This window comes from Copadichromis virginalis, linkage group LG20, assembly GCF_057382275.1.
Source record: "Copadichromis virginalis isolate Kocher_CV1m ecotype Utaka linkage group LG20, C_Virginalis_male_GT1.1, whole genome shotgun sequence".
Taxonomy (NCBI): Eukaryota; Metazoa; Chordata; class Actinopteri; order Cichliformes; family Cichlidae; genus Copadichromis; species Copadichromis virginalis.
Window position 1 is genome coordinate 16,050,926 of NC_140637.1, and position 24,899 is coordinate 16,075,824.

The 24,899-nt window shown below is 41.0% G+C and overlaps 1 protein-coding gene and 1 long non-coding RNA gene across 7 annotated transcripts in view; one reads left to right on the top strand and one right to left on the bottom strand.

Moving 5' to 3' along the window:
* Window positions 1–18,877, top strand: part of LOC146684485 (uncharacterized) — a 447,043-nt gene extending 428,166 nt beyond the window's left edge. The window contains exons 2-3 of one of the 2 annotated variants that reach the window (XR_014917311.1): window positions 18,330–18,386; window positions 18,614–18,877. This is a non-coding gene — a long non-coding RNA (uncharacterized LOC146684485). The remainder of the gene's footprint in view (window positions 1–18,329; window positions 18,387–18,613) is intronic. The other variant, XR_014917312.1, reaches the window with a different exon arrangement.
* LOC146684488 (paired box protein Pax-7-like) overlaps window positions 1–24,899 on the bottom strand; it is a 132,629-nt gene that overhangs the window by 78,492 nt on the left and 29,238 nt on the right. For all 5 annotated transcript variants that reach the window (XM_085444732.1, XM_085444733.1, XM_085444734.1 and 2 more), the window contains exons 5-7: window positions 13,674–13,873; window positions 4,325–4,484; window positions 3,113–3,312 (exon numbers count right to left, since the gene is read on the bottom strand). In XM_085444732.1, the coding sequence (XP_085300858.1) occupies window positions 3,113–3,312; window positions 4,325–4,484; window positions 13,674–13,873 (560 nt within the window). The remainder of the gene's footprint in view (window positions 1–3,112; window positions 3,313–4,324; window positions 4,485–13,673; window positions 13,874–24,899) is intronic.

The following is a 24,899-nucleotide window of genomic DNA, read 5'->3' on the forward strand; positions in this document are numbered from 1 at the left end:
GGAGTACGCATTTTGAGACCTATTACGTCACAGTGACATGACGACAGCTGTCCCAACCCGATGTGTACTCCAAATGTGTACTCCAATGCGCCATCGATTTCCCCAAATTTGAAGTGTGGTCCGGTGTACACTTCGTGGTCCCATATGTTCCACAATTCATAGCGCGGCGGTGGGTATAAAAATATACGCCATTCAATAGTTGACCATAATCTTACAGAGATGTGATGTTTTTATACATAATTAAAGTCAGTCATATATCCACAAACACAACAAGCTGAAAGTCAGTGATGCTGCTCGGTTTGCAGTCCTGAATATCACGGCACAAGCAGGATTCACTGCACTGTTAATGTTAGCTATGTTATATTGCTGCCTCTGTTTGGTGGTGTCAAGCCAAACGGACTGTGTGTTTGAACGAGCTGACGGTTCACTCGTTAAGCTGAAAGAAAGATGCTTTAATCACAGGAGTCACACATGTGTCCACTGTACCATCTGGGAACTCTTCTTGTTTAGCACTCGTAATAACACAAACACTAAATACTCCTTCTCTTGTGCTGTGCCCTGATGATCCAGCAGGACAAACTCAGCAGTGTATGAGGAAGAGCAGGAGGAAGAGCCAGCAGGAGCTGACAGATGGAGAGAATAGACAGACTGTTCCCTGTTTGTGTAGGACTGCTAGAAAAGTTTAAAATAACTAATTGTCTGTCCTGAATCAGTCTTATTAGGTAATGTTCAAATAATTTTATCATTCCAGTGTTTTCAGTGTGGGAGAAAGTACTCAGGGCCTTCAAGTTAAACACTATGAAAGGCAGAAACAAGTTTAATATTCAGAAACCTAAAGTATGTATCAGCAGCAGAATGGACCTAAAAATAAATGTTTGTTTCAGTTCTATGAAGCTTTGAGTATTTTGGATTAGTAGTACTGCTGTGTTTGTTGTATCATATTGCTGTAATTTTGCTTTATATATAGATGCTTCATATATTCTGAGGTAAGTTGATCTATAGTGTTACATCATATTCTATAGGGATGTTATGTGTTTGTATACTTTCTGCCCAGTTTGACCCATTTAGCAGAAGTCAGACTGTTTAAGGCTCTGATATCTATTCTGTATGAACTAAAGCAGTTATGACATGGTATGATTTTCTCACCCAATAAAGGAATATTTAATATATGAGTCTACTCTTCATTCTATCAGCAACAGTTATCACAGCTCGTACATTTTCTTTTTACGCATATATGTAAGCATTGAGCCAAATTTAGTAATGCCAACATATTAAAAGAACAATATTTGTCTCTTATATATATTACATCTATATATACACTGTCAAAGATACTTGTTTTTGAGTGAAGATTCAAGGTGATTGGAAATTTAAATAAATGCAACTTGAATCTTTACTGAAGCTCAGTATTTGACACAGAGTTCATGCTCACTGCTCTAATATATCATAATAATCTGAGAATGAATATAATATTGTCCATATTATATTTACATTAAAGTGAGATGATTTTAGTCTCATGAACAACATTAGCTAATTGTTATTTACTAGCTAATCTTGAAATGACTGTTCAGTACAGAAATGAAGCCCAACAATTATGTTTTTACAGTCCCGTGGTCTCAGCCTCAGATACGCAACTAATCAAAGTGATGTCATAAAAATGAATGAACAACAAAACATTTTTTCTCCTTCATTTCTGTCAAACAATGCTGTATGAAACGTTTCTCGCGGTTAGTATCATGGTTGCTAGGGAACCTGAGCAGGCTAGACCGTCCCATTTCACAAGCCTCTCACTTCCGCACTTCTCGTACTTCCTAGTACGCGCCGTACCTAGTACACAAACTGCGCGTACTCCGAAGCATACGGTCGCTGGATTGGGACACAGCCACTATTGTAGTCTTAGAGTCATTTTGGTCTCAATGTAATTGACTGGTGTCCCAAGTGCATTAATGCATTTCAGTCCAACAGTGACAAGTTTAATCGATGTATCATTTGTTTGGCCGTAGTCCTGAACTCTCTGAGGCAGACGGAGCTCGCGGCCAGCCTCAAGAAGTGTGCAGTTGGATGGAAGGTGGTACAGTATCTGTGGTACCATTTTGGGAGGAGGGCAGGTGCACCCCAGAACAGACAAAGCAGCAGGGATCACATCCTGCTCAGACCCCAAGAACAAAAAAAAGGTGACTAGTTTCTTGGGACTGGCTGGTATTACCGTCAGTTCATGTAGAACTCGGCAGGGATGACCAGCCCCATGACAGACCTCACCTGAAAGGGTGCCCCAGATCCAGTGTTCGTGCAGGTAAGTAGGGGTCTATTTTTGAAACCCATATTCCACATTCCTGACTTTTCTCTCACTTTAATCCTGCAGACCGATGCCTTGAACAGGGGTCTGGGGTGTATTTTGTCCAAGCAGTTGGGGTTGATTGCCTGCCTGCATATCAGGTCCTTTTGTATCACATCACTCAGTTGACTTTGTCAATGAGAAATATTTAAAAATAAGATTTTATTTGGAACATCTACACTAACTTGTTGTACTGTGGATCATGACAAGAAATGCTAAGCTTAAAACTTACCATAGAGCCATCTGGTTTGTAGTGTCACTACAATCAGGCTCCACACCATAATTAAAATGTTTATTTTCCACAATGGAAATTAATATTTACCTATGGTCATGTTGCGGGAAGCTGCCTAACTTACTCTAGCCATAGCAACAATATACTTGAATGTCTTGTAAAAATATATAACACAAAAAGACTACTGTGACTAAAACACTGTTGGTGAAAACCCACATGCATTATTTCCAGCTCATAATCATGACAGTGCTGTATGAAGTATCACTGCTCCAAGTTGATCAAGTAAAAGATAGACAAAGACTTTAATTTCCTGGTTAAAAGTATCAAAGGCATTAAATGTCAAAATCCATTTTGGTCTATGGCTTGTTTTTTTATTTCCTATTTATATTGAATTAACAACTACTTATCCCCTTCTTTTCTTGCATTTTCAAATGAATATGAATAGAATAAATTATATACACTGAATAGAGTCCTTTCATGTTATATATTTTTATTCATGACTGAGTAAATGCTTATCCTCGTGCATAAAGCGATAAAGCAGGACTTGCCTGTGGAGATAGCCCATTGCTGACAGGGTTGACATGGTTACTAGGAGTACTAGAGTTCATGAAGGTATCAGTGTAGCTGGAGAAGCTGTGCCGGTTGGTTGCCAGACCATAGGCAGTGCTGCCGTCAGGACTTGATAAACCACTCTGGTGCATGGTGGAAGGAGGTAAGGGTTGGGGACGGTGAACAGTAGCCCCACCATCTGAAAAGTAAAACACTTCACACATTGGTTCCTTCCTTTATGTAAATAAGACACTAGCTAGGCTAGGCTACCTGTTCTACCAGTTTGTATACCAGATGAGAAAAAACACATTCCCGAACATATATATATATATTTAACACCAACATATAAACAACGCAAGTTTGACAACTTAAGTACACCACCATGATGCCCCACAGTATGTTGAACAGAGACCTGCATAGTGTGGATGTGATACCAAATAGGCTTAATTGGAGGCTTCTGTATCTACTTTAGGATGTCTTTACAACTAAACACAACAGGGAAAACTGGGTTAAACCTGACTGACATTTTGATAGTTACAATTACAAATATTTCCAACAGCAGGTTGTATCACACCTCTCTCTCTGTCTGGGAATTTTTCAGCTTTTTCCAAAATCTACCAAAACAAAATTCATAAACCTTGGAGCAGTGGCAGAGGACGGGCAAAGGAACAACCTGGCATGGAGATTTTGTTTTGTTAAAACTGCAAAATATGCATTGACGTTGGTAGACAATACAGTTTCTTAATGCTTTTCAATACAGTACTAATTCTGTGAGTGCTTTGATGACACGCTAACATTAATTGGGAATGCATACTCTCTGCAATCAGTTTTTTATTCTGTGAAACCACCTAATAATCTTATAATTGAAACAATACTTTTATTCTGAGGCAATATGCTTTAATGTACTAGATAGAGGACAACACTGCAGTTTCTTCTGCTAGAGATAAGACATTATTGGCATATCAGGACCTCTTCCAGAGAAAAACTTAAATTGATCATTAAATTGTTCCATGCATCCAGTCAAAAAACACACACACACACACACACACACACACAAGAAAAAGACCCAGCAATATAGGTGTAAAAGTGCCTATCATGAATCATTATTTGTTGGTAAGAACATGGCCAAAATAGCATAGTATCCACGAACTCCTTAGGAAAACCTATAGGTCACATTTGTAATCTGTCAGTGAAAGGATTATCTGTTCTACCTTGAGTGTTGGTCGGGTAGTTGGATTCTGGCAGCTGATATGTAGGAAGTGTTGGCATCCCTGCAGGAGGAAATCCACCTGGCAGAAGGTGATTGAATGCTGCAAGTTGATTGGCTCCTGCTTGTTTTCGCCACCTGGCCCTTCGATTGCTAAACCACACCTTGAAAGAGAAATATATATAAATAAGCTGGAAGGAAAACACCAAAAATGATAAATGGCCTGTATTTGTATAGCGCTTTACTAGTCCCTAAGGACCCCAAAGCGCTTTACACATCCAGTCACACACCCATTCACACACTGGTGATGGCAAGCTACATTGTAAACACAGCCACCCTGGGGCGCACTGACAGAGGTGAGGCTGCCGGACACTGGCGCCACCGGGCCCTCTGACTACCACCAGTAGGCAACGGGTCAAGTGTCTTGCCCAAGGACACAACGATCGAGACTGTCCAAGCCGGGGCTCGAACCGACAACCTTCCGATTACAAGGCGAACTCCCAACTCTTGAGTCAGCTGAATAGCTGAATTTAAAATCAGCAAGAATTTGCACATTTACATTGATTCTATTCTGATGCCATGCTCTAGGTCTCACAGATTCTCCGCTGAAAGAGAATTTTACCTTTTCTCACCACAAAGTACATACAGATAGTCCTTTTGTGAAATTTCACACAGAGGGCAAGATCCACATTCAAAAGCCTATATTTCATTGTCCCGAATATCTGAAATGATTCAGGACATATAACTTACTCTAAGCATTAATATATTGGGACATGCCATCATTTCAAAGGTAAAACTTCAGCAAATTAATGTTTGTAGTGTGTGTTTCTGTGAGTAAATAATTTTTTTTTTCATTATCCACTGTTTCTTCTTGACATTTAGTCCTGCATGTTTGTTTTCATTTCAATTAAACTATACCACTCACATGATTTAACACAGGCATATTTAACACCTACACATCTCTAGGGTCACAGCAGAAATCTTTGCATTGCTTGCAGCTTTCTACCTGCCCACTTTTTCCAGGAATCTTCTTTTTTCATTTAGTGCAAACGAAAATGTGACTTTTATGTAGAGAAGCTGATTTGGACTTCTATATCTGCAGAGCAGACTTAAATTATTACAGCAGGCGTTGTTGCCTTGAGGTACTTGCGCAAAAACCGCAGAAGTAGATCATACGGTCTCACTACCTCTGTAGAAGAGACGTGACGGAAAGGAAACAGAATATGACCTATCATCATTTTAACATGATATCTTTGGATTGCTTTCTAATGCAAGGATGCATAGATGTGGAATGTATATGTTTGTACATTTATAGATACATATTTCTGGCACATTTAGAGACATATTTAAGGCTCTGTGTGTGGAACCCATGTTCCACATTCCTAACTTTTCTCTCCCTTTTATCCTGCAGACCAATGCCTTGAACAGGGGTCTGAGGGGGTATTTTGTCCAAGCAGGTGGGGTTGATTGCCTATCAGGTCCTTTTGTATCACATCCCTCAGTTGACATTGTCAATGAATAAATCTTTAAATATAAGACTCAATTTGGAAAATCTACTCTGGAACAAGAAACACTAAGTTTAAAACTTGCCATAGAGCCCTCTGGTTTGTAAGATTTCCTCAGTGAGAAAGTGTCTCTATAGTCAGGCTCCACACCATAATTAAAATATTTATTTTCAGGAGCGGGACCACACCTCCAAACATGTTCCTTCCGGTTGTAATCTATATAGGTTTTCCCCAGTTCTGCAAACTGTTCATTCTCGTTCATTCCCCAACCTCCCTCCCTCTTTGTTCTCAATTCTTTAACTTCTTCACTCCTATTTAGTACATGGGAATCTGCCAGGCCTGGGAGCCGTCGCCAGTCCCCTTCGAAGCCTTCCCTAAACCGCAGCTCAATTCATGTCCAAGCATTCGCCTTTACCTACTAAAACGCTGTCAAACCTAAAATGAGGATGTGGGCCCAGCTAGTGAATCGAGCCTAAAGGATAATGTACCAAAGCTATCCTTGGAATTCAAAACAAAAACTGAACTTCATATCAGTTGCGCCAACATCGCTGTGGAACAAGATAAAAATCCATCATCCAAGGAAAGTCTCCACAAAACTCAATCCACTCCCTAGGCTTCCTTTCCTCCTGCTATGGCAGACCACTCCTCCACAGTGGCGCCCTGTTCCACTCCTGTATTTGCTGACCTCTGTACCCTCCAACCACCCACCAAGAACGTCACTGCAGACTCTGGAGTGACTGAAAAAATGAGATCACAGATACAAGCTGGGGAAATGAGCTTCCTCCTTAGATTGGATGGCTTCTCCCTTAGCGATAGGGTAAAGGGATTAGCGATCCAGGGGGGGCTCAGAGTAGAGCTGCTACTCTACCACATCAAAAGGACCCAGTTAAGGTGGTTCAGGCATCTGATGAGGATGCCTCTGGGAACAGTTTCCTGTGCATGTGCCCCCGAGAGGAAGTCCTAGGGCAGACCTAAGACATGCTGGACAGACTAAATCTATCAGCTGGCCTTGGAATGCATTGGTGTTCCCAGGAGAAGGCGGCTGGGGAGAGGAAGGTTTGGGCTTCTCTGCTTAGGCTATTGCCCTCTCAACCAACCCCAGATAAGTGGAAGAAAATGGAAGGATGGATAGTTAAATTGAATTGACCTCAACAGCTGGTGAAGAGATGAATGCTTCCCTCCAAGAATGTGGACAAGTGGAAGAAGAAATTATCTGACAGATAACTAACTCAAGCAGAGAAAGCAATCCTTTTGAATGATTTTAATTTTGATGTCAAATCAAAAAAATCTCGCATTTGGAACTAATTACAGCCACAGATTCAGTAATCCAAAAGAACAACACTGTGGATGCAGAGACAGAGCAACTGCAGAGGAAAGTGTCAGCCTGTCTTAGCAACACAAGGCCCCCTGTCTGATGCACTTGAAAACAGACAATGCTTCTGATCACATCTCATGCAACAGATTATACCCAAGGGAAACTATACCGAGTCAGTATGGTGTACCAGTGATACCTAAATAAGGGGGTATTTTTAAAGTTCATTGTCAGTGTGATCAATCAGTTACCTCCAACACCTCAAAATACCTGGCTTGAAGTTTGTGGAGAAAGGGAAAGATGCTGTGAGGGCAGAAGAAATAAGTGTCTCTTAGGCCACTCCAGGACTTTCAAATGCTTCTTACGGAGCCACTCCTTTGTTGCCCGGGCGGTGTGTTTTGGATCATTGTCATGTTGGAAGACCCAGCCTCGTTTCATCTTCAAAGTTCTCACTGATGGAAGGAGGTTTTGGCTCAAAATCTCACGATACATGGCCCCATTCATTCTGTCCTTAACACGGATCAGTCGTCCTGTCCCCTTGGCAGGAAAACAGCCCCATAGCATGATGTTTCCACCCCCATGCTTCACAGTAGGTATGGTGTTCTTGGGATGCAACTCAGTATTCTTCTTCCTCCAAACACGACGAGTTGAGTTTATACCAAAAAGTTCTACTTTGGTTTCATCTGACCACATGACATTCTCCCAATCCTCTGCTGTATCATCCATGTGCTCTCTGGCAAACTTCAGACGGGCCTGGACATGCACTGGCTTCAGCAGCGGAACACGTCTGGCACTGCGGGATTTGATTCCCTGCCGTTGTAGTGTGTTACTGATGGTGACCTTTGTTACTTTGGTCCCAGCTCTCTGCAGGTCATTCACCAGGTCCCCCCGTGTGGTTCTGGGATCTTTGCTCACCGTTCTCATGATCATTTTGACCCCACGGGATGAGCTCTTGCGTGGAGCCCCAGATCGAGGGAGATTATCAGTGGTCTTGTATGTCTTCCACTTTCTGATGATTGCTCCCACAGTTGATTTTTTCACACCAAGCTGGTTGCCTATTGTAGATTCACTCTTCCCAGTCTGGTGCAGGTCTACAATACTTTTCCTGGTGTCCTTCGAAAGCTCTTTGGTCTTGGCCATGGCGGAGTTTGGAGTCTGACTGTTTGAGGCTGTGGACAGGTGTCTTTTATACAGATGATGAGTTCAAACAGGTGCCATTCATACAGGTAACGAGTGGGGGACAGAAAAGCTTCTTACAGAAGACGTTACAGGTCTGTGAGAGCCAGAAATCTTCCTTGTTTGAGGTGACCAAATACTTATTTTCCACCCTAATTTACGAATAAATTCTTTACAAATCCTACCATGTGAATTCATGGATTTTTTTTTCACATTCTGTCTCTCACAGTTGAAGTGTACCTCTGGTGCAAATTACTGACCTCTGTCATCATTTTAGGTGGGGGAACTTGCACAATCGGTGGCTGACTAAATACTTTTTTGCCCCACTGTATGTCTGTCTTTACTTGTCTTCCAGCTACTGATTACATGGTAGTTTGTACACTGAAAAGAGTTAAAGAAGCAGGCACCCGATTGGTCTGTAATGAGGGTGGTCCTATTCTGAAGTGGAATCACTGTGTAATTTCTTACAAAGTCCACATAAAAGGACCAGTACTAGAAACGTAGGTGTGTCATGGATTCCATAGGCACAACCCCGTTCATTTCCAATGATTCTGACCAACTATAATAGATGTTTTTAGAATAAAATGGGTTGCTAATTGCAGCCATGCAAAATCAGTAATTTCAGTGACAATCATTCAAGCTGACTATAACTGGTTTTATTTTTTGTTTCTCCATGTTTATACATTAAGTAGTACTGAAACAATGATTTGATTTGACACACCACAAATATTTTTTAGTTACAGTCTTTGCAGTTCTCTGTTTCCCATCACTATATCTCTACCATACAGTATTTAATATTAATATATTTTTTGAAACCTTCCATGGCCTCAGCTTAAGGACACAGAAATAGTATTCAAATGTAGTGTAAAGTTATAACTAGGCCTACTTAACTGTGCCATAATCCAAAGTTACAAATTTTGTCAACATGAATGAGAAATAGTTAGCTTCAAAGCAAGTTAGAAGGTGGGCATTGAGTTGGATTTTTTTTTTTTAATTTGTACTCCAGTAACTTATTCTGTGAGTAGGATGGACGTAAAATGACCATTGTCAAGTCGAGGCATACAGATAATTCTGAGGTCGGCATTTATGACCTAAGTGGCAGGCATGGAGGAGTTTCCATGCCACGCTGGTTTCTCATTGTCTCAGTTTTCTGTGACTTGATTGAGCCACTTTGCAGTTATGGCTTAAAGTTCCCCTGAGAGCGAAGACTTCCATGATCTGCTCTGATTTTTACAATGAGTGGTAGACTCTAAACTGGTGGGAAAAACAAATTCCAGCCAAGAATCTGGGAGTGAGACATGCAAGAGGAATGCAGCACCCACCCTACTGCTGAAAACTTACAGCTGTTGTTAGAACTCTACAATATTTTCCAAAACACAACTGAGGCACTGTGAAGCTGTCAAACAGAGACCAAAGCCAGTTTCCTTAGTGGAGATGTGAACAGCTGGCAGAGTCTCCAGAAGTTAGAGAGAGTTAGTCTTGCACACTGAACAAATATATAAAACACTGTGAAAAAGTCTCACACCTCATTTTGTTATATTTTGCTAAGAATATGGGAAACGTACAGTGATGTACTGAAAACAAACATACTTGAAAGTACAGAGTTTGTACAATTCTCATGAGATTAAAAGTCAGTATTTCTATGACCAACTTTATTGTTCATCACAGCTTGAACTGTTTTTGGCAGCCATGCCAATTAGAAACTTTGCATCGGGGTCAAAATCTGACAGTACTTTTCTGCATTCATAATTGAAATGCAGCCAGTAGTTCTTCTTTAATGTGGCATACCAGAACATTCTCTCCCACTTTCCCTTCCTTATAAATGGCTTCTTGACCATCACCTTTGTTGAGCAATAGATGAATCAACTGAAGGACCAGAACTGTCTCTCAGGTCCTGTGTCAGGTCATTTTATCCTGTTATGGACATTTCTTATATCTTTCATCTACTTTAGATTCCTTTTAAGACGTCCTATTTTTTGTACTCTAGTTGTCCAGTTTCCTCATTTTTTAAGGATTCACTCCAAAGCAAGCTGGTGAGCAAACCGATCTTTAATCATAACCTTCTTGGTGCAAAAATACAATTTTACACCTGCCAACCTGTGTTATCATTAACACAATGATATGAAAGAAAATAATGTATTTTTGTAACAAGCTACTTAGTTTGTTCATTGTTTTTATTTCATCATCATATTCCTTAGAACATTTTAAAATTCGGTCTTTGTTAAGTTGTCTGTTATGTATTGACACTGGCCAGCAAAGACAGAGGGACCATGAGGTCCCTCTGTCTTTGCTGGCCTGACCTGCCATTTCGGGGGTGGGGTTCCCTCCACCTCAAGCCCTCTTTCTCGCCCTCCTCTGTGTGTGTGTGTGGTGTTCTTTTCTTTTTGCAGCATTGGGACCTTGAAGAAGTTCCCACTCTTGAGCCACATACACTTGCTGGCAATCATACATATGCCGCTGATGTTCCCGTCAAAGGGCACTATTTAGTAGAGCGGTTGAGCTTCAATCAACACTGCATCATTGAGTGACAATAGTTAGTTGAACCCTGGCTCATCCAAAGAAGTGATCTTGTTGTGTTTCTCTTAGTGAAGGAAACTAAGCCATGGAGAGTTTTGGAGAGAGCACCAAGGTTTTTGTAAATATTTCGGAAAGAACTGTGGAGAGTGTGTTTGGGAGAAATTGCCCCACCACTGAGAAAATCACATTTTGTTGGAACTGTTTTGCACCTTGTTTTTTCACTGTAAATAACCTTACTGTAACTGTTCAGGAAGTCTTGTGACTGGGTTCTGTTACTGTGCCATTTGGCAAACCCGACAGACACAACACTGGTTCATCCTTTGAGTTAGGTGCCTTTTTATGTTTGAATGACACATAGGTCATAGTTAGCATGCAAAACACATCTGAATATGTTCAATGGAATAGGAAAAATTAGTTAAAGAGAATTAAAAAAAAAAAAAAACTTTGGAAGGTTTCCAGAAACCTGAAAAACCTTTGCTCATTTTTAAAAATGACTGGACAGTCTTGCTCATTAAAAGCAAAATATAAAGAAACAAGTGATGGCTCAAGACTTCTGAATAGTACAGCAAGTTAGTAGAATATAGTAGAATGCTGCATAGTCAGCAGTAAAGGTTCTAACCAGTCTGTGTGATTTTAAAAAAGCAAATATTTTACTAATTAATCTACTGAGAATGTTGCAGCATTGTATTCGACGACACACATGTTCTCAATAAAAAACATTATTCATGTTCTTATAGAGATGCTCTCTATCAGTCCCTCAGTTCAAGTAGTGAGTTTCAACATTTGAAATGAGTAAGTGTGTCTTTGTTTGTGGGTTTAATGTTTAAAAAAAAAAGAGATCAAGGATGGACTTTAGAGGGAAAACCAGCACACCGCAGACCACGGGCCTCTCTGTGTGAGGATCTAAACGTATTCTACGCTAGATTCGACACAGCGAACACCATGAGACCGGACAGTGTGCGCACCGCGGATGACGTCAGTGCGCACACTGTGTCTGAGGAGGATGTGCGGAGGTGCTTCAGGAAGGTGAACGCACACAAAGCTACTGGTCCGGACGGGATTCCCGGCCGCGTCCTCAAGTCATGCGCGGCTCAGCTGGCCGGAGTGTTCACGCACATCTTCAACCTTTCCCTCTCTCTGTCTGTAGTCCCAGCCTACTTCAAAATGGCCACCATCGTCCCTGTACCCAAATCCTCCACCATCTCCTCACTGAACGACTGGCGACCTGTAGCCCTGACCCCCATCGTAAGCAAATGCTTCGAGAAGCTGGTCAGGGACTTCATCTGCTCTGCACTACCCGACTCACTGGACCCTCTACAGTTCGCATACCGCCACAACAGGTCCACTGATGATGCCATAGCCCTGACACTACATACTGCCCTGTCACACCTGGAGAAGAGAGACACGTATGTGAGAATGCTGTTTGTAGATTACAGCTCAGCATTCAATACCATCGTTCCCTCGAAGCTGGACAGGAAACTGCAGGATCTAGGACTGAGCAGCTCCCTCTGCAGCTGGATCCTTAGCTTCCTGTCTGACAGACGCCAAGTGGTCAGACTGGGCAGCATCACCTCATCCCCCGTCACACTGAACACTGGTGCTCCACAGGGGTGTGTACTGAGCCCTCTCCTGTACTCACTCTACACCTACAACTGCACGGCCACTAACAACTCCAACATCATTGTGAAGTTTGCGGACGACACTACAGTGGTGGGTCTTATCACCAACAGTGATGAGACAGCTTACAGGGAGGAGGTCAGCGCCCTGACCCACTGGTGTCAAGACAACCATCTCACCCTCAACGTCGCAAAGACAAAGGAGTTGATAGTGGACTTCCGGAGGTGCAGAGAAGTACACACCCCCATCACCATCAACGGCGCTGCTGTGGAGAGAGTGAGCAGCTTCCGGTTCCTTGGTGTACATCTGGCTGAGGATCTTACGTGGTCAGTACACACAAACAAAACAGTGAAGAAGGCGCAGCAGCGCCTCTTCTTTCTCAGGAGACTGAAAAGATTCAGCATGAGCCCCCGCATCCTCAGGACCTTCTATCACTGTGCCATTGAGAGCATCCTCACTGGATGCATCACCACCTGGTATGGCAACAGCACCGCCTACAACTGCAAAGCTCTCCAGCGAGTAGTGCGATGCTCTGAACGGATAATTGGAGGTGAGCTTCCCTCCCTCCAAGACATCTACAGGAAGCGGTGCCTGAGGAAAGCGGGGAGGATCATCAAGGACTCCAGTCACCCCAGCCATAAACTGTTCAGACTACTTCCATCAGGAAGGAGGTTCTGCAGCATCCGGTCCCGTACCAGCAGACTGAGAGACAGCTTTTTCCATCAGGCCATCAGACTGCTGAACACTTCATAGACACCTCAGTTTCACTACTGGAACTTTAACATTATGCACTCCACACTGTACAGTAACGCCACTGTTTTGCACATGTCTCACTCTGTATATTTTATTTTATATATTTTATTTATTGTTTACTCTATTTAATTTGTAAAATATGTGTACACACACACACACACACACACACACACACGTAGAAAAATATTTAGTATACACATCCAGAAATGCATATACTATTATATTTATTAGTTTCAGATGTAGCCATTCTTGTATTTTGCTTGTTTACATTATTGTATTTGCACAACTCTGTTGCTTGTGAAGCTCGCACACAAGAATTTCACTCACATGTGCTGTACCAATGTACCTGCACATGTGATGTGACAATAAAAGTGATTTGATTTGATTTGATTTGATTTGAATGAAAAATAGACAGATGTCGCGTGGCTGGAGAGATCTATGGATTAATGGATAGTTGAATACTAATGCATTACCTGGACCCTGGCCTCAGTAAGTTTTGTTCTCTGGGCCAGCTCCTCTCTAGTGTAAATATCAGGATAATGTGTTCTTTCAAAAGCCTTCTCCAGCTCCTCCAGCTGCTCCGCTGTGAAAGTAGTCCGACTCCTACGCTGTTTCCTCTTCAGTGGAAGGTCAGGCTCTGATTCCACATCTGACGATTCATCCATCCGGCTGCCTGAATAAGCACAAGGTAAATACGAAGGTATTTAGAGCATTTAGGAAGACTTTAGTCATCATGTTTTTGTGAACATGTATTAATGCAGAATATTCACAGGACAACTGAGAATTACAAACAAATTGCCAAAATTTATAGTTGCAATGGGATGCTAACCATAACCTCATATTTAAAAGTCATTAGCATAAAGTTTGAACTTCCATGAAGATACCCTCTCTTCATGAACTAATTTGAAATGCTGTTAATTTATAAAGTCTGCTCTCAAAACAAAGGTTCCGCTTCAGGTTCCTTTATCTGTTCCTTTTTGTTAAACCTTGTTGTTTTACATTTTGGAATCAGAAACCTTTGCCCAGAAAAAAGAAACTGAAACTCACTATGCAAGGATGGTAAATTAAACCATTATTAATTAAGAAGAACAGGATAAGTCTTTACACTATTACTTTGGTATTATTCACTAAAATGACCTGAAATGCACTGAAACATAATTACCATTTCATGGTAATGTACAGGGTGGCCCATTTATATGGATACACCATAATAAAATGGGAATGGTTGGTGATATTAAAGTCCTGTTTGTGGCACATATGTGAGGGGGCAAACTCCTCAAGATGGGTGGTGACCATGGTGGCCATTTAGAAGTCGGCCATCTTGGATAGAACTTTTGTTTTTTCAATAGGAAGAGGGCCATGTGACACATCAAACTTATTGGTAATGTCACAAGAAAAACAATGGTGTGCTTGGTTTCAACGTAACTTTATTCTTTTATGAGTTATTTACAAGTTTCTGACCACTTATAAAATGTGTTCAATGTGCTGCGCATTGTGTTGGATTCTCAATGCAACCCTCTTCTCCCACTCTTCACACACTGATAGCAACACCGCAGGAGAAATGCCAGCACAGGCATCCAGTATCCGTAGTTTCAGGTGCTGCACATCTCGTATCTTCACACCATAGACAATTGCCTTCAGATGACCCCAAAGATAAAAGTCTAAGGGGGTCAGATTGGGAGACCTTGGGGGGCATTCAACTGGCCCACAAAGACCAATCCACTTTCCAGGAAACTGTTCATCTAGGAATGCTCGGCCCTGGCACCCATAATGTGGTGGTGCACCATCTTGCTGGAAAAAATCAGGGAACGTGCCAGCTTCAGTGCATAAAGAGGGAAACACATCATCATGTAGCAATTTCAAATATCCAGTGGCCTTGAGGTTTTCATTGATGAAGAATGGACCCACTATCGTTGTACCCCATATACTACACCAAACCATCACTTTTGTTGGTCCAACAGTCTTGGAGGGATCCATCCAATGTGGGTTAGTGTCAGACCAATAGCAGTGGTTTTGTTTGTTAACTTCACCATTCACATAAAAGTTTGCCTCATCACTGAACAAAATCTTCTGCGTAAACTCAGGGTCCTGTTCCAATTTTTGTTTTGCCCATTCTGTAAATTCTGTGCACCGATCTGGTCATCCTCGTTGAGATGCTGCAGTAGCTGGAGTTTGTAAGGGTGCCATTTGTGAGTAGCTAATATCCACCAAAGGGATGTTTGACTAATGCCACTCTCCAGTGACATGCGGCGAGTGCTACGCTGTGGGCTCTTGCTGAATGAAACTAGGACAGCCACTGATGTTTCTTCATTAGTGACAGTTTTCTTGCATCCACATTTTGGCAAATCCGACACTGAACCAGTTTCACGAAACTTAGCAAGCAGTTTACTAACTGTAGCATGGGAGATGGGTGGTCTCATAGGGTGTATTGCATTGTCTTGCTGCAATGACCCGATTACTGCGTTTACCAGATATCAACACAATTTTGATCCGCTCCTCACGTGTTAACCTCTTCAACATGTCAATGGCTGTGAACAAAGTTACTTGTAAATAACTCATGAAAGAATAAAGTTACGTTGAAACCAAGCAGCACGGTGGTACCGTGGTTAGCACTGTTGCCGCACAGCAAGAAGGTCCTGAGTTCAATTCCACCATCAGGCCGGGGTCTTTCTGTGTGGAGTTTGCATGTTCTACCCGTGTTTGCGTGGGTTCCCTCCGGGTACTCCGGCTTCCTCCCACCGTCCAAAGATATGCAACTTGTGAGGATAGGTTAATTGGATAATCCAAATTGCCACTAGGTGTGAATGTGCGAGTGAATGCGACCTGTCCAGAGTGTACTCTCGCCCTATGACAGCTGGGATAGGCTCCAGCGCCCCCCGCAACCCTGAAAAGGATAAGCGGAAGTGAATGAATGGATGGATGAAACCAAGCACACCATTGTTTTTCTTGTGACATTACCAATAAGTTTGATGTGTCACATGGCCCTCTTCCTATTGAAAAAACAAAAGTTCTATCCAAGATGGCCGACTTCTAAATGGCCACCATGGTCAACACCGATCTTGAGGAGTTTGCCCCCTCACATATACTAATGTGCCACAAACAGAACTTTAATATCGCCAACCATTCCCATTTTATTACGGTGTATCCATATAAATGGCCCACCCTGTAGGTAATGTAGCTCAGGAGGTAGAGCAGGTCGAACGATTCCTGGCTCCCCCAGTCTGCATACCAAATATCCATGGGCAAGATACTAACCCCCACTTGCTCTCCAAAGCATCCATCTGAGTATGAATGCGTATGAGTGTATATTAGTTAGAAAGTACTGACAAAGCATAGAGTGCTTGTGTGAGTGGGTGTGTATGGGTGAATGCGGCATGTTGTATACAGCGCTTTGAGTACTCCAGGAGATTAGAAAAGCACTATATAAGAATCCGTCCATTTACCATTCACAACAGCACAAATTCCTCTCATATTGAGAACACACATACAGCCTTTGTTTTGTTGTTTATGTTTGAATATAAAACTAACAAATCAAAGCAAAGTTGGAAAAACAGCCCAAAGAGACTTCAAAGCAATCACTGCAGTGATTCTGCTTTAGGAACATGAATAGGTAAAAGGTGATAAAAGGCTTGACTGCTTATCACTGCCTTTGTTACCTGCTCAAGATCAGGCTCTGGCTGCTAGGCTGAAGTCAGCATACACTCAGCTTTAACATCATTCTGGGTTCTTGGCTAGCTTTGTGTTAGCATGCTGTCTGTGCAGATGCTTGCAAAGAGACAAAGTCTTGTTAGCCACAGACACAGAGCACCAGCCATATCTCAGCGCAGCAAAGCTGCCATGCAGGAGCTGGCAGTGGGTCAGAAACTGATCTGTAAATACAAGAATGGCCATTATTACCAGAGCAAATGTGGTGCTAACCACGGCTAAGTTCTATGAAGTGGTGTTTGACGACGACTCGTTCTATGACAACCTCTTCCCTGAGGATATTAAAAACTGTGTCCACCTCGGTCCACCCACTAAAGGTTGGAAGAAAGGAACCTCCAGCAGATCCAGACCCCGATGCAGAGCCATAGTGACAAAAGACTCGGTATGGAAGAGAGTCCAAGAATTATAATAACTAATGATTAAATGCATTTATTAACACACAGTTAATAAAAATTGCAGCACAACTAAAGAAGGATTCAGGGTCACCTGATCCAGCTATAACCATATGCTTTATCAAAGGAAAGCTTTAAACCGAATCTTGAAAGTAGAGAGGGTATCTGTCTCCTGACTCCAAACTGGGAACTAGTTCCACAGAAGATTGGCCTGAAAGCTGAAGGTTCTGCTTCCCATTCTACTTTTAAACATTCTAGGAACCACAAGTAAGCCTGCAGTCTAGTCAAAGACATCTACTGGGAGTCAGGAAGTCTTTAGGGCAACCTGATAATAATGATTGACAGTAGTCCACCCTAGAAGTAATAAATGAATGAACTAGTTTTTCATCATCCCTCTGAGACAGGATGTTTCTAAGTGTTGAGAAGTTGCAGAAATGTAATGCAGTTCTACATACCTGTGTAATATACACATTGAAGGGCATACCTGGTAAAAAATCATTGATTCCTCACAGTATTACTGGACACCAAGGTAATGTTATCCAGATTATTTGGTTGAACACCATATTTCTAAGATATTTATTTAGGGCAGTGTAACGGTGTGTTCACACCGAACGCGATGGACGCGAATAGAGCGTCAGGTTTACATGTAAAGTGAATGGAAAAGCGCAATGACACGTGATTGCAGGTCCCACGAAAATTCGGAAGCAGATTTCGTCGCGAAAATGCGAAAACGCATGAAGTGCGCATCAGTGTAGCACGTCTGGCGCGTTTGACTCGCAAATAAAACCACACACGTGAGTTTTTGTGTTGCATTTTGTGCATACGCGCGTTTCGCGTCTACCGCTCGAGTTGGAAAAATCTGAACTCCAGCGTCAAATCGCGCCGCGACAACCAATCAGGAGCCTGGTGACGTGGCTGTGACCTAGGTCAAAGGGGCAGATCCAGCCCTTCATACTTCAATGGAGGGAAGGCTAATCAATGCCGTAGCAAACAACCCGGAGCTGTACGACACCAGCTGCTTTCTGTACTGAGACAGGAATAAAAAGGACCGAGCTTGGAGGAAGATATGTGAAGAGATCGGGCAACCTGGTAAGTTCATTCATTTCTCTTTTGAAAGTTTTCACTGACCCGGGGAAGCCGCACAAAAGCTAGCAAGCCACCGCTATTTTCCCACTGACGTACCGTTCTGCTTTTATGCATGTTGTCATTTAGGAATATATTTTATTGTTTATATATCCTGTTTGGTTTTTTTTGATGTTGAAATTAAAATCTAGTAGCAGTCTTCTCATTTCTTTGTGTTTTGTGCTGTTTTACAGGCCCACAGAGGAGGACAGCTCCGAGGCAGATGAGGGACGGGTCCCAGGACGGTCCATCGGCGGTGGAGCTGGCCATCCTGGAGTCCCTGAAGAGGCCACACCAGTCTCCAATGGAGCATTTCCTCCTCAGCCTTGTTCCTGCTCTGGAGAGCAGCTGGGTCCTTTTTATTCCTGTCTCTCTGTAAATACTTATATTTTATATATTTATGTTTAATGTTTTTCTGTGTGAGAATTTTAATATTATTTCAAATAAATTTTTATAATGACTAATGTCTCAGTTCTACTACACAGCAAATGTTGGCACAAGACTTGACACATGTAGAATTTATTTCATGTTATACTAATGACAAAATATACTAATACAGTGGGATGCAAAAGTTTGGGCAACATTGTTAACAGCCATCATTTTCCTGTATAAATCGTTGTTACAATAAAAAACGTCAGTTAAATATATCATATAGGAGACACACACAGTGATATTTGAGAAGTGAAAAGAAGTTCACTGGATTTACAGAAAGTGTGCAATAATTGTTTAAACAAAATCAAGCAGGTGCATAAATTTGGGCACCACAAAAAAAGAAATGGAATAAATATTTAGTGTATATCAATGTGTGTGTCTCCTATATGATATATGGGGTTCCTTTGGGCGTGCTTCCCATCCAGAGCTCCACAGCACAGAGGGATGTTCCAGTGCTCCTGGAATCCCTCTGTGATGGACCGCCAGTCTTCAGTTGAAGGCACAGCCATGAAATCGTCCACTAGACAGTCCCAGATGGCCGTCGCTACCTGGGGGATGATCTGGCTCACCGTGGACACACCAACTCGAAAACTGAACGCGATGGTCCTGAAGGAGTCCCCAGTGGCAAGGAACCTGGACAAAATTGTTTAAAATGAGTATTATGTGTACTGGAGTTACAAAATACATTATTGAAATTCCAAAATTACAAATTATAAAACATAAATCTTACATAAAACATTTTGTAATTATAAGGATAATTACATGATATATATTAGATATAATCTAAAACAGTCTGCGGTGATTATATACAAATATTCAACTATCCCAGAATTAAACCAGGTCTAAATAAAAAGGAGTGAGTATCACTACAAAGGTTAACTCAGTGGTCCTAATGCTACAGTTTGATATCAGCAAACACCGAGCGCATACATTGATATGACACCACAGCCATGCTATCATTGCAAACACTGATAACAGCATAAATCGAATTAAATCAGGACTTGATGAGACCTGAGTATCACTAGAAATATTATAAACAGTCGTTTCCGTACCACAGTTTGCTATCAGTAAACACCGAGAGCATTCACTGTTAGCATAGCACATCCATGTTAGCAGTGTATAAATGGATGGTTTAGCATATATTAGCACAGGTATCAATAAAGGACTACCGTATTAAATACTTTTACTAACCTCAGGCAGATGGACAGGCGCTCTGCAGGTGGGATTGAGCGCCTGTAATTGGTGTCTAGGCGGGCGATTCTGGGACCGACGCGGGAAAGCAGGTCCTCAAACTGACCGAGTGAAAGGCGGTGATATCGCTGGAATTGGCCGTCATCCAGGAGCAAATGGTGAAACTCACCAAACTGCTCACGCCTCTGGAGGACCTGATGGACCCAGGTACGGCGAGGACGTCTTTTTTTACGCCGCTGCTCTGCTCTCCACAGTACATAGAGAAGGGAGACTCTCTCTTCAAGCGCTAGCTCGACAGCTGCCATCTTGCAAAGATACCGTCTGGCACAACTTCCTCCCACATTCCTCCCACATTTCCGGTTCACGATTTTGACGCGCAATGGATTTTTCTTGGACACGCGTTGAGGCGCGACTGTGCACTCTGTGGACCTCCATAGCATAAAGGGAATAAATTTTCCAAACTCAGTCTGAGATAAGATAAGATAAGATAAGATAAGATAAGATAAGATAAACCTTTATTAGTCCCACATGTGCTAAATTTGTTTGGCCACAGCAGAAAGTGGACAGTACAAATTTAAGAGCAGCAAAAATTAAGAAAAAAAATTGAATAGAACAAAATACTATACAAAATAAAATAAAATTCTATAAAATTCTATAAAAAATAGAATAAAGTACTATACAATAGATAGCTAGATAGCTAGCTAGATAGCTAGCTAGATAGATAGATAGATAGATAGATAGATAGATAGATAGATAGATAGATAGATAGATAGATAGATAGATAGATAGATAGATAGATGTTTAATGAATATTGATGACTGTGGGTTCTTCATTATATGAAAAGGGTGCATAGGTACAAGTGCCACATTTTTTTTTAAATCGCTCCTTTTAAATATAAAGTCAATATTGAGAAAAAAGTAAAATATGTCAAGATTACAGTTGTTCACATACATTACAGTTGTTCTTTCAAGATAAAGTGCAACAGCTGCTACACCCTCTACAAAATGCCATGTGTAGAATCGGTTTCAGTAACAACGGAATTATTTCTCTTTAAAACATAAACACAGTCTGGTGATAAGTAAGAAGATGTTGAAGACATGGTGCAATCTGGTCATAAGGATAAACTACACAAACGTGGAAAAGTTGGCTGGATTTGTGGATTAAACCTTATACTATAAAATTCTAAATTCAGATGTGATGTATGATGAACGATAGAAATGTGTGAGAATTGTCAGAACAGTTGACCCTCGATCTGTGACTGTGACAGTGAGTTTGCACAGAAGTTAAGGCATGAACAGCACATTAGCAGAATAACAGCTACGTTAGTGTGCTTAGCACTAGGGTGCAAGGATTTTCAGTCTGTCAGTGTTCAGAGTGGTTGGGCAGTAAGACTCAAGAAGATGGACCTAAGATACATCCACAAGCATGAAGTAACACAAAGGAAAAGCAGTAATGAAGCCTGTGTAGATGGCTCACTCTGTTCCATGAGAGTAAAATGTGCGAGGCCTTTAAAGACCAAAAGTATCCTGATGACAAAGAGTTCTGTCACAATACTGACGATTTAGTCTTAAATACTTATCAGATATTCTATTGTAATTCAGTACTCAACACTGACTGTGAGCTCTGGCTGTGAATATTTCAATTCAATTCAATTCAATTTTATTTATATAGCGCCAAATCACAACAAAAGTCGCCTCAAGGCGCCTGGTTATTGATTTTTTTTGTACGAACTGAATTCAACTAACTTATCTCAACGCATTCAGAAGTTGGTCTTGGTGGTAAAAGAAAAAAAGAAAAGGCCTGTTAAACTGACTTGGACAACTACAGGGTCGACTATGAAGTTTAATTAAACAAGGAATTACGGGATTAGTGTGAGGTTCACAGTACAGGCCACTGGAAGAGTCTCGGGGAGAATATGTTTTTGTATTCCCCCTAACTCCCACCCCCCAACCCTCTGCCAAACACTCCCACTAGAGAATTGTCAATGGATTACATGTGGCCACAGGACATGCTGCTGCATTAATTAAATCAATTCTTTCAACATTTAGTCTCTTCTAAGGTTTGTTTTCCTGAAGACCAAGGTAAAAAATAATAATGAAAAAATTTTATTTATACTTCTCCACATTTCTAAAGTAAGTCTCAATATACCGTATGTGTTTTATTTGTAGCTGGTAGGTTTGTGAAGGAGTGGGGTAGACAATTTGGCACTAACTCAGCGTAACAACACTTGAGGCCACTGGGATCACTTTCCAAAAGGCACCTCAGAGTCCTCGGGGTGCTGCTGTGACAGGATAGACTATTTGTTTTCCCTCCACATGCTGCTGGATTTAGGGCAAGAGAAGGGCAGAGGTGGCAGCAAAGGAGGAATGTGAAAGAAAAGAAGCATCCTCGCTGAGAAAACTGGCTAGAAGCTTGCATTTTTTCTTGTATACCTACTTTTTTTTTATTCACCTTACTACCAAAGCAGTTACTTTAAGGCTGATGGTTTTTGTAACAGCAAAGATGATGAGTAGTATTTTTAAAGTGCACCACACAATAGTAGCAATACTTGCAGACTGTTTGTGTCTGTCCAGGTTGTGAGAGCATTCTGTTGCTTTGATTTCTGACATCACGCCGTTTCACTGAAGAAGAACATAATGTAGAGTGTGCCAGATATGGAAATGTAATTAAAACTTTTAGAAGTACTTTTTATAGTACCACAATTTGGTCATTAGCAAATGTTTATTAGTATTTATAAGTATACCAAAACAATCTCTTTGTCTCTATCCACTTGTGGCTAAATTGTGTATTTTAAAATAAATGTGTTTCATGTACATATTTGGTAGATGGAGTGGAACTTCCTGAATATGGCACCTTTTTGCTCTAACGATTAGGTAAGTTCTGATTATACATGTCTATAAAATTTTGTGCTATATAAATGCCAGTCTACTTTCATGTACCATTCCCACCCCTACAGGCAATTTAGTCAGTAACACAAAGTCTTTTAGTGACAAACAAGCTCCATTAACTGCATGAAAATTACAATCAAAAAGATGAGGAACTGTATCTATAATTCAACTTGAATTTGTCTCCAGAGTACAGATTGCACATAAAATACAGCACATGAGAATTAATTTATATTAATTTATATAAGGCTGTAACTCACTGAGAATTTCATTGAATTTGACATGTAAATAAAAAGACTGCATAGCACAGTGTGATCTGCAGTGTTGCAAATGGCATCTTGAACACCATTGGAGGTTTGGTATCACATGCTAGCAGCAGCTCCATATTTGCTTTGGAAAGCAGCACAATAAGAATCCCCAGCATGGATGAGACTAAAGTTTGACAGGCCGGTGGATCAGGAGGGTCAGCTCCTCTTTTCAGCTGATAATGGAAAGCAGAGATTATGGTAATGAGACAGACGCCTAGAGCCGATAGAGGGGCTAAACCTGGACTTCATCTTTGTCCACGCCAGATCTCCCGATTGGCATGCTATGACTTATCTGTAGAATGGGAGTGTGATTTAGCTCCCCAGAAACATGCACCCTCACACATTCACACACAGGGTTACACATGTGCAGCTATAACAAACACAAGAAGAGACACGTTTTTGTTACAGAGTGAATACAACCAGCACTGAAACACATCCAAGCTTTTATGTTTTATCTTTCATTGCACACAACAACATGCAGTGCATCTCCCTTGGGAAAGTCACAAAGAAAGTGCTGTATGGATGTGTGTGTGTGTGTGTGTGTGTGTGTGTGTGTGTGTGTGTGTGTGTGTGTGTGTGTGTGTGTGTGTGTGTGTGTGTGTGTGTGTGTGTGTGAGAGAGAGAGAATGGGTGAATGGGGCCATATAGCTATATTTTAAAGGATCGTTCTAAAGCTGAATCACCTTGATCCAGATGTTTCAGTTAGGTTATGATGAAAAAAGTCTGCTAGAGCTTCATGCAATTTTCCTAATGGGATACCCGTAATAAGATAAATCCATTATATAATACGTTATGAAAAATGTACATATTTAAATATACTTTTAGGTGGGAAAACATTTTGTATATTTTCTTCTAACAATAATAGGCCCATGCAATAAGCCCATGAACATTTTTTTTATTACAGTATGTCCTTTCTTGAGAATTTTATTTCCTATTATTGAGGGGTATGTTTAACACAAGGAAAGAAAAACACAAAGAAAAAAGAAGAGGATTTGTCGTTTTGTTTTTGTTTTATTTTTTTGCCTATGACTAATTTAAAGTAGCCTTTAAAATATACAACTTGTCTTTTTTTAATAAAGAAATTTTGGTAAATATATTATTTTACATTTTCATAACATAAAATTGTCATATGTTTATAAAATGTTTTTTATAAACAAATCACAAATTTTATGTTTGCGTATTATCTTTACTGTATCATTGAATATATTTGTAATAATCTTTAACTATATGAAGCAAACTATTCCAATCATTAGGCTTACTAAATGTAGACGTGAAAGCTAACTGTCATATGTTTGCAGAGGTATAAATAGCTGTTTGGGGTTCACAGAAAAGGCCTTCTAAGACATTAATATTTTGATATGCCAGATATAATGCAAGACATTTGCTGGAAGAATGCAGTGTGAAAACAGTCAGTCTGATGGACAATAGTCATGATATTGTTCCCCATTTTGACCAAGACATGGGGACAAAGACTAACTGCTCTGGAGAGCTACATGAAACTAATTATGGGTCATTGTGAAAATCATATTAGTTCCAGTGTAATTACACCCAGGATCTGCTTTCAGTTCAGCTCAATAGTCTCTGACCAGTTAAACAGACTGTTGGCTCAACAGTTAATGAATTTTATTATTGAAAACAACGTTTTTTTTTCTCAGAATGGAAAA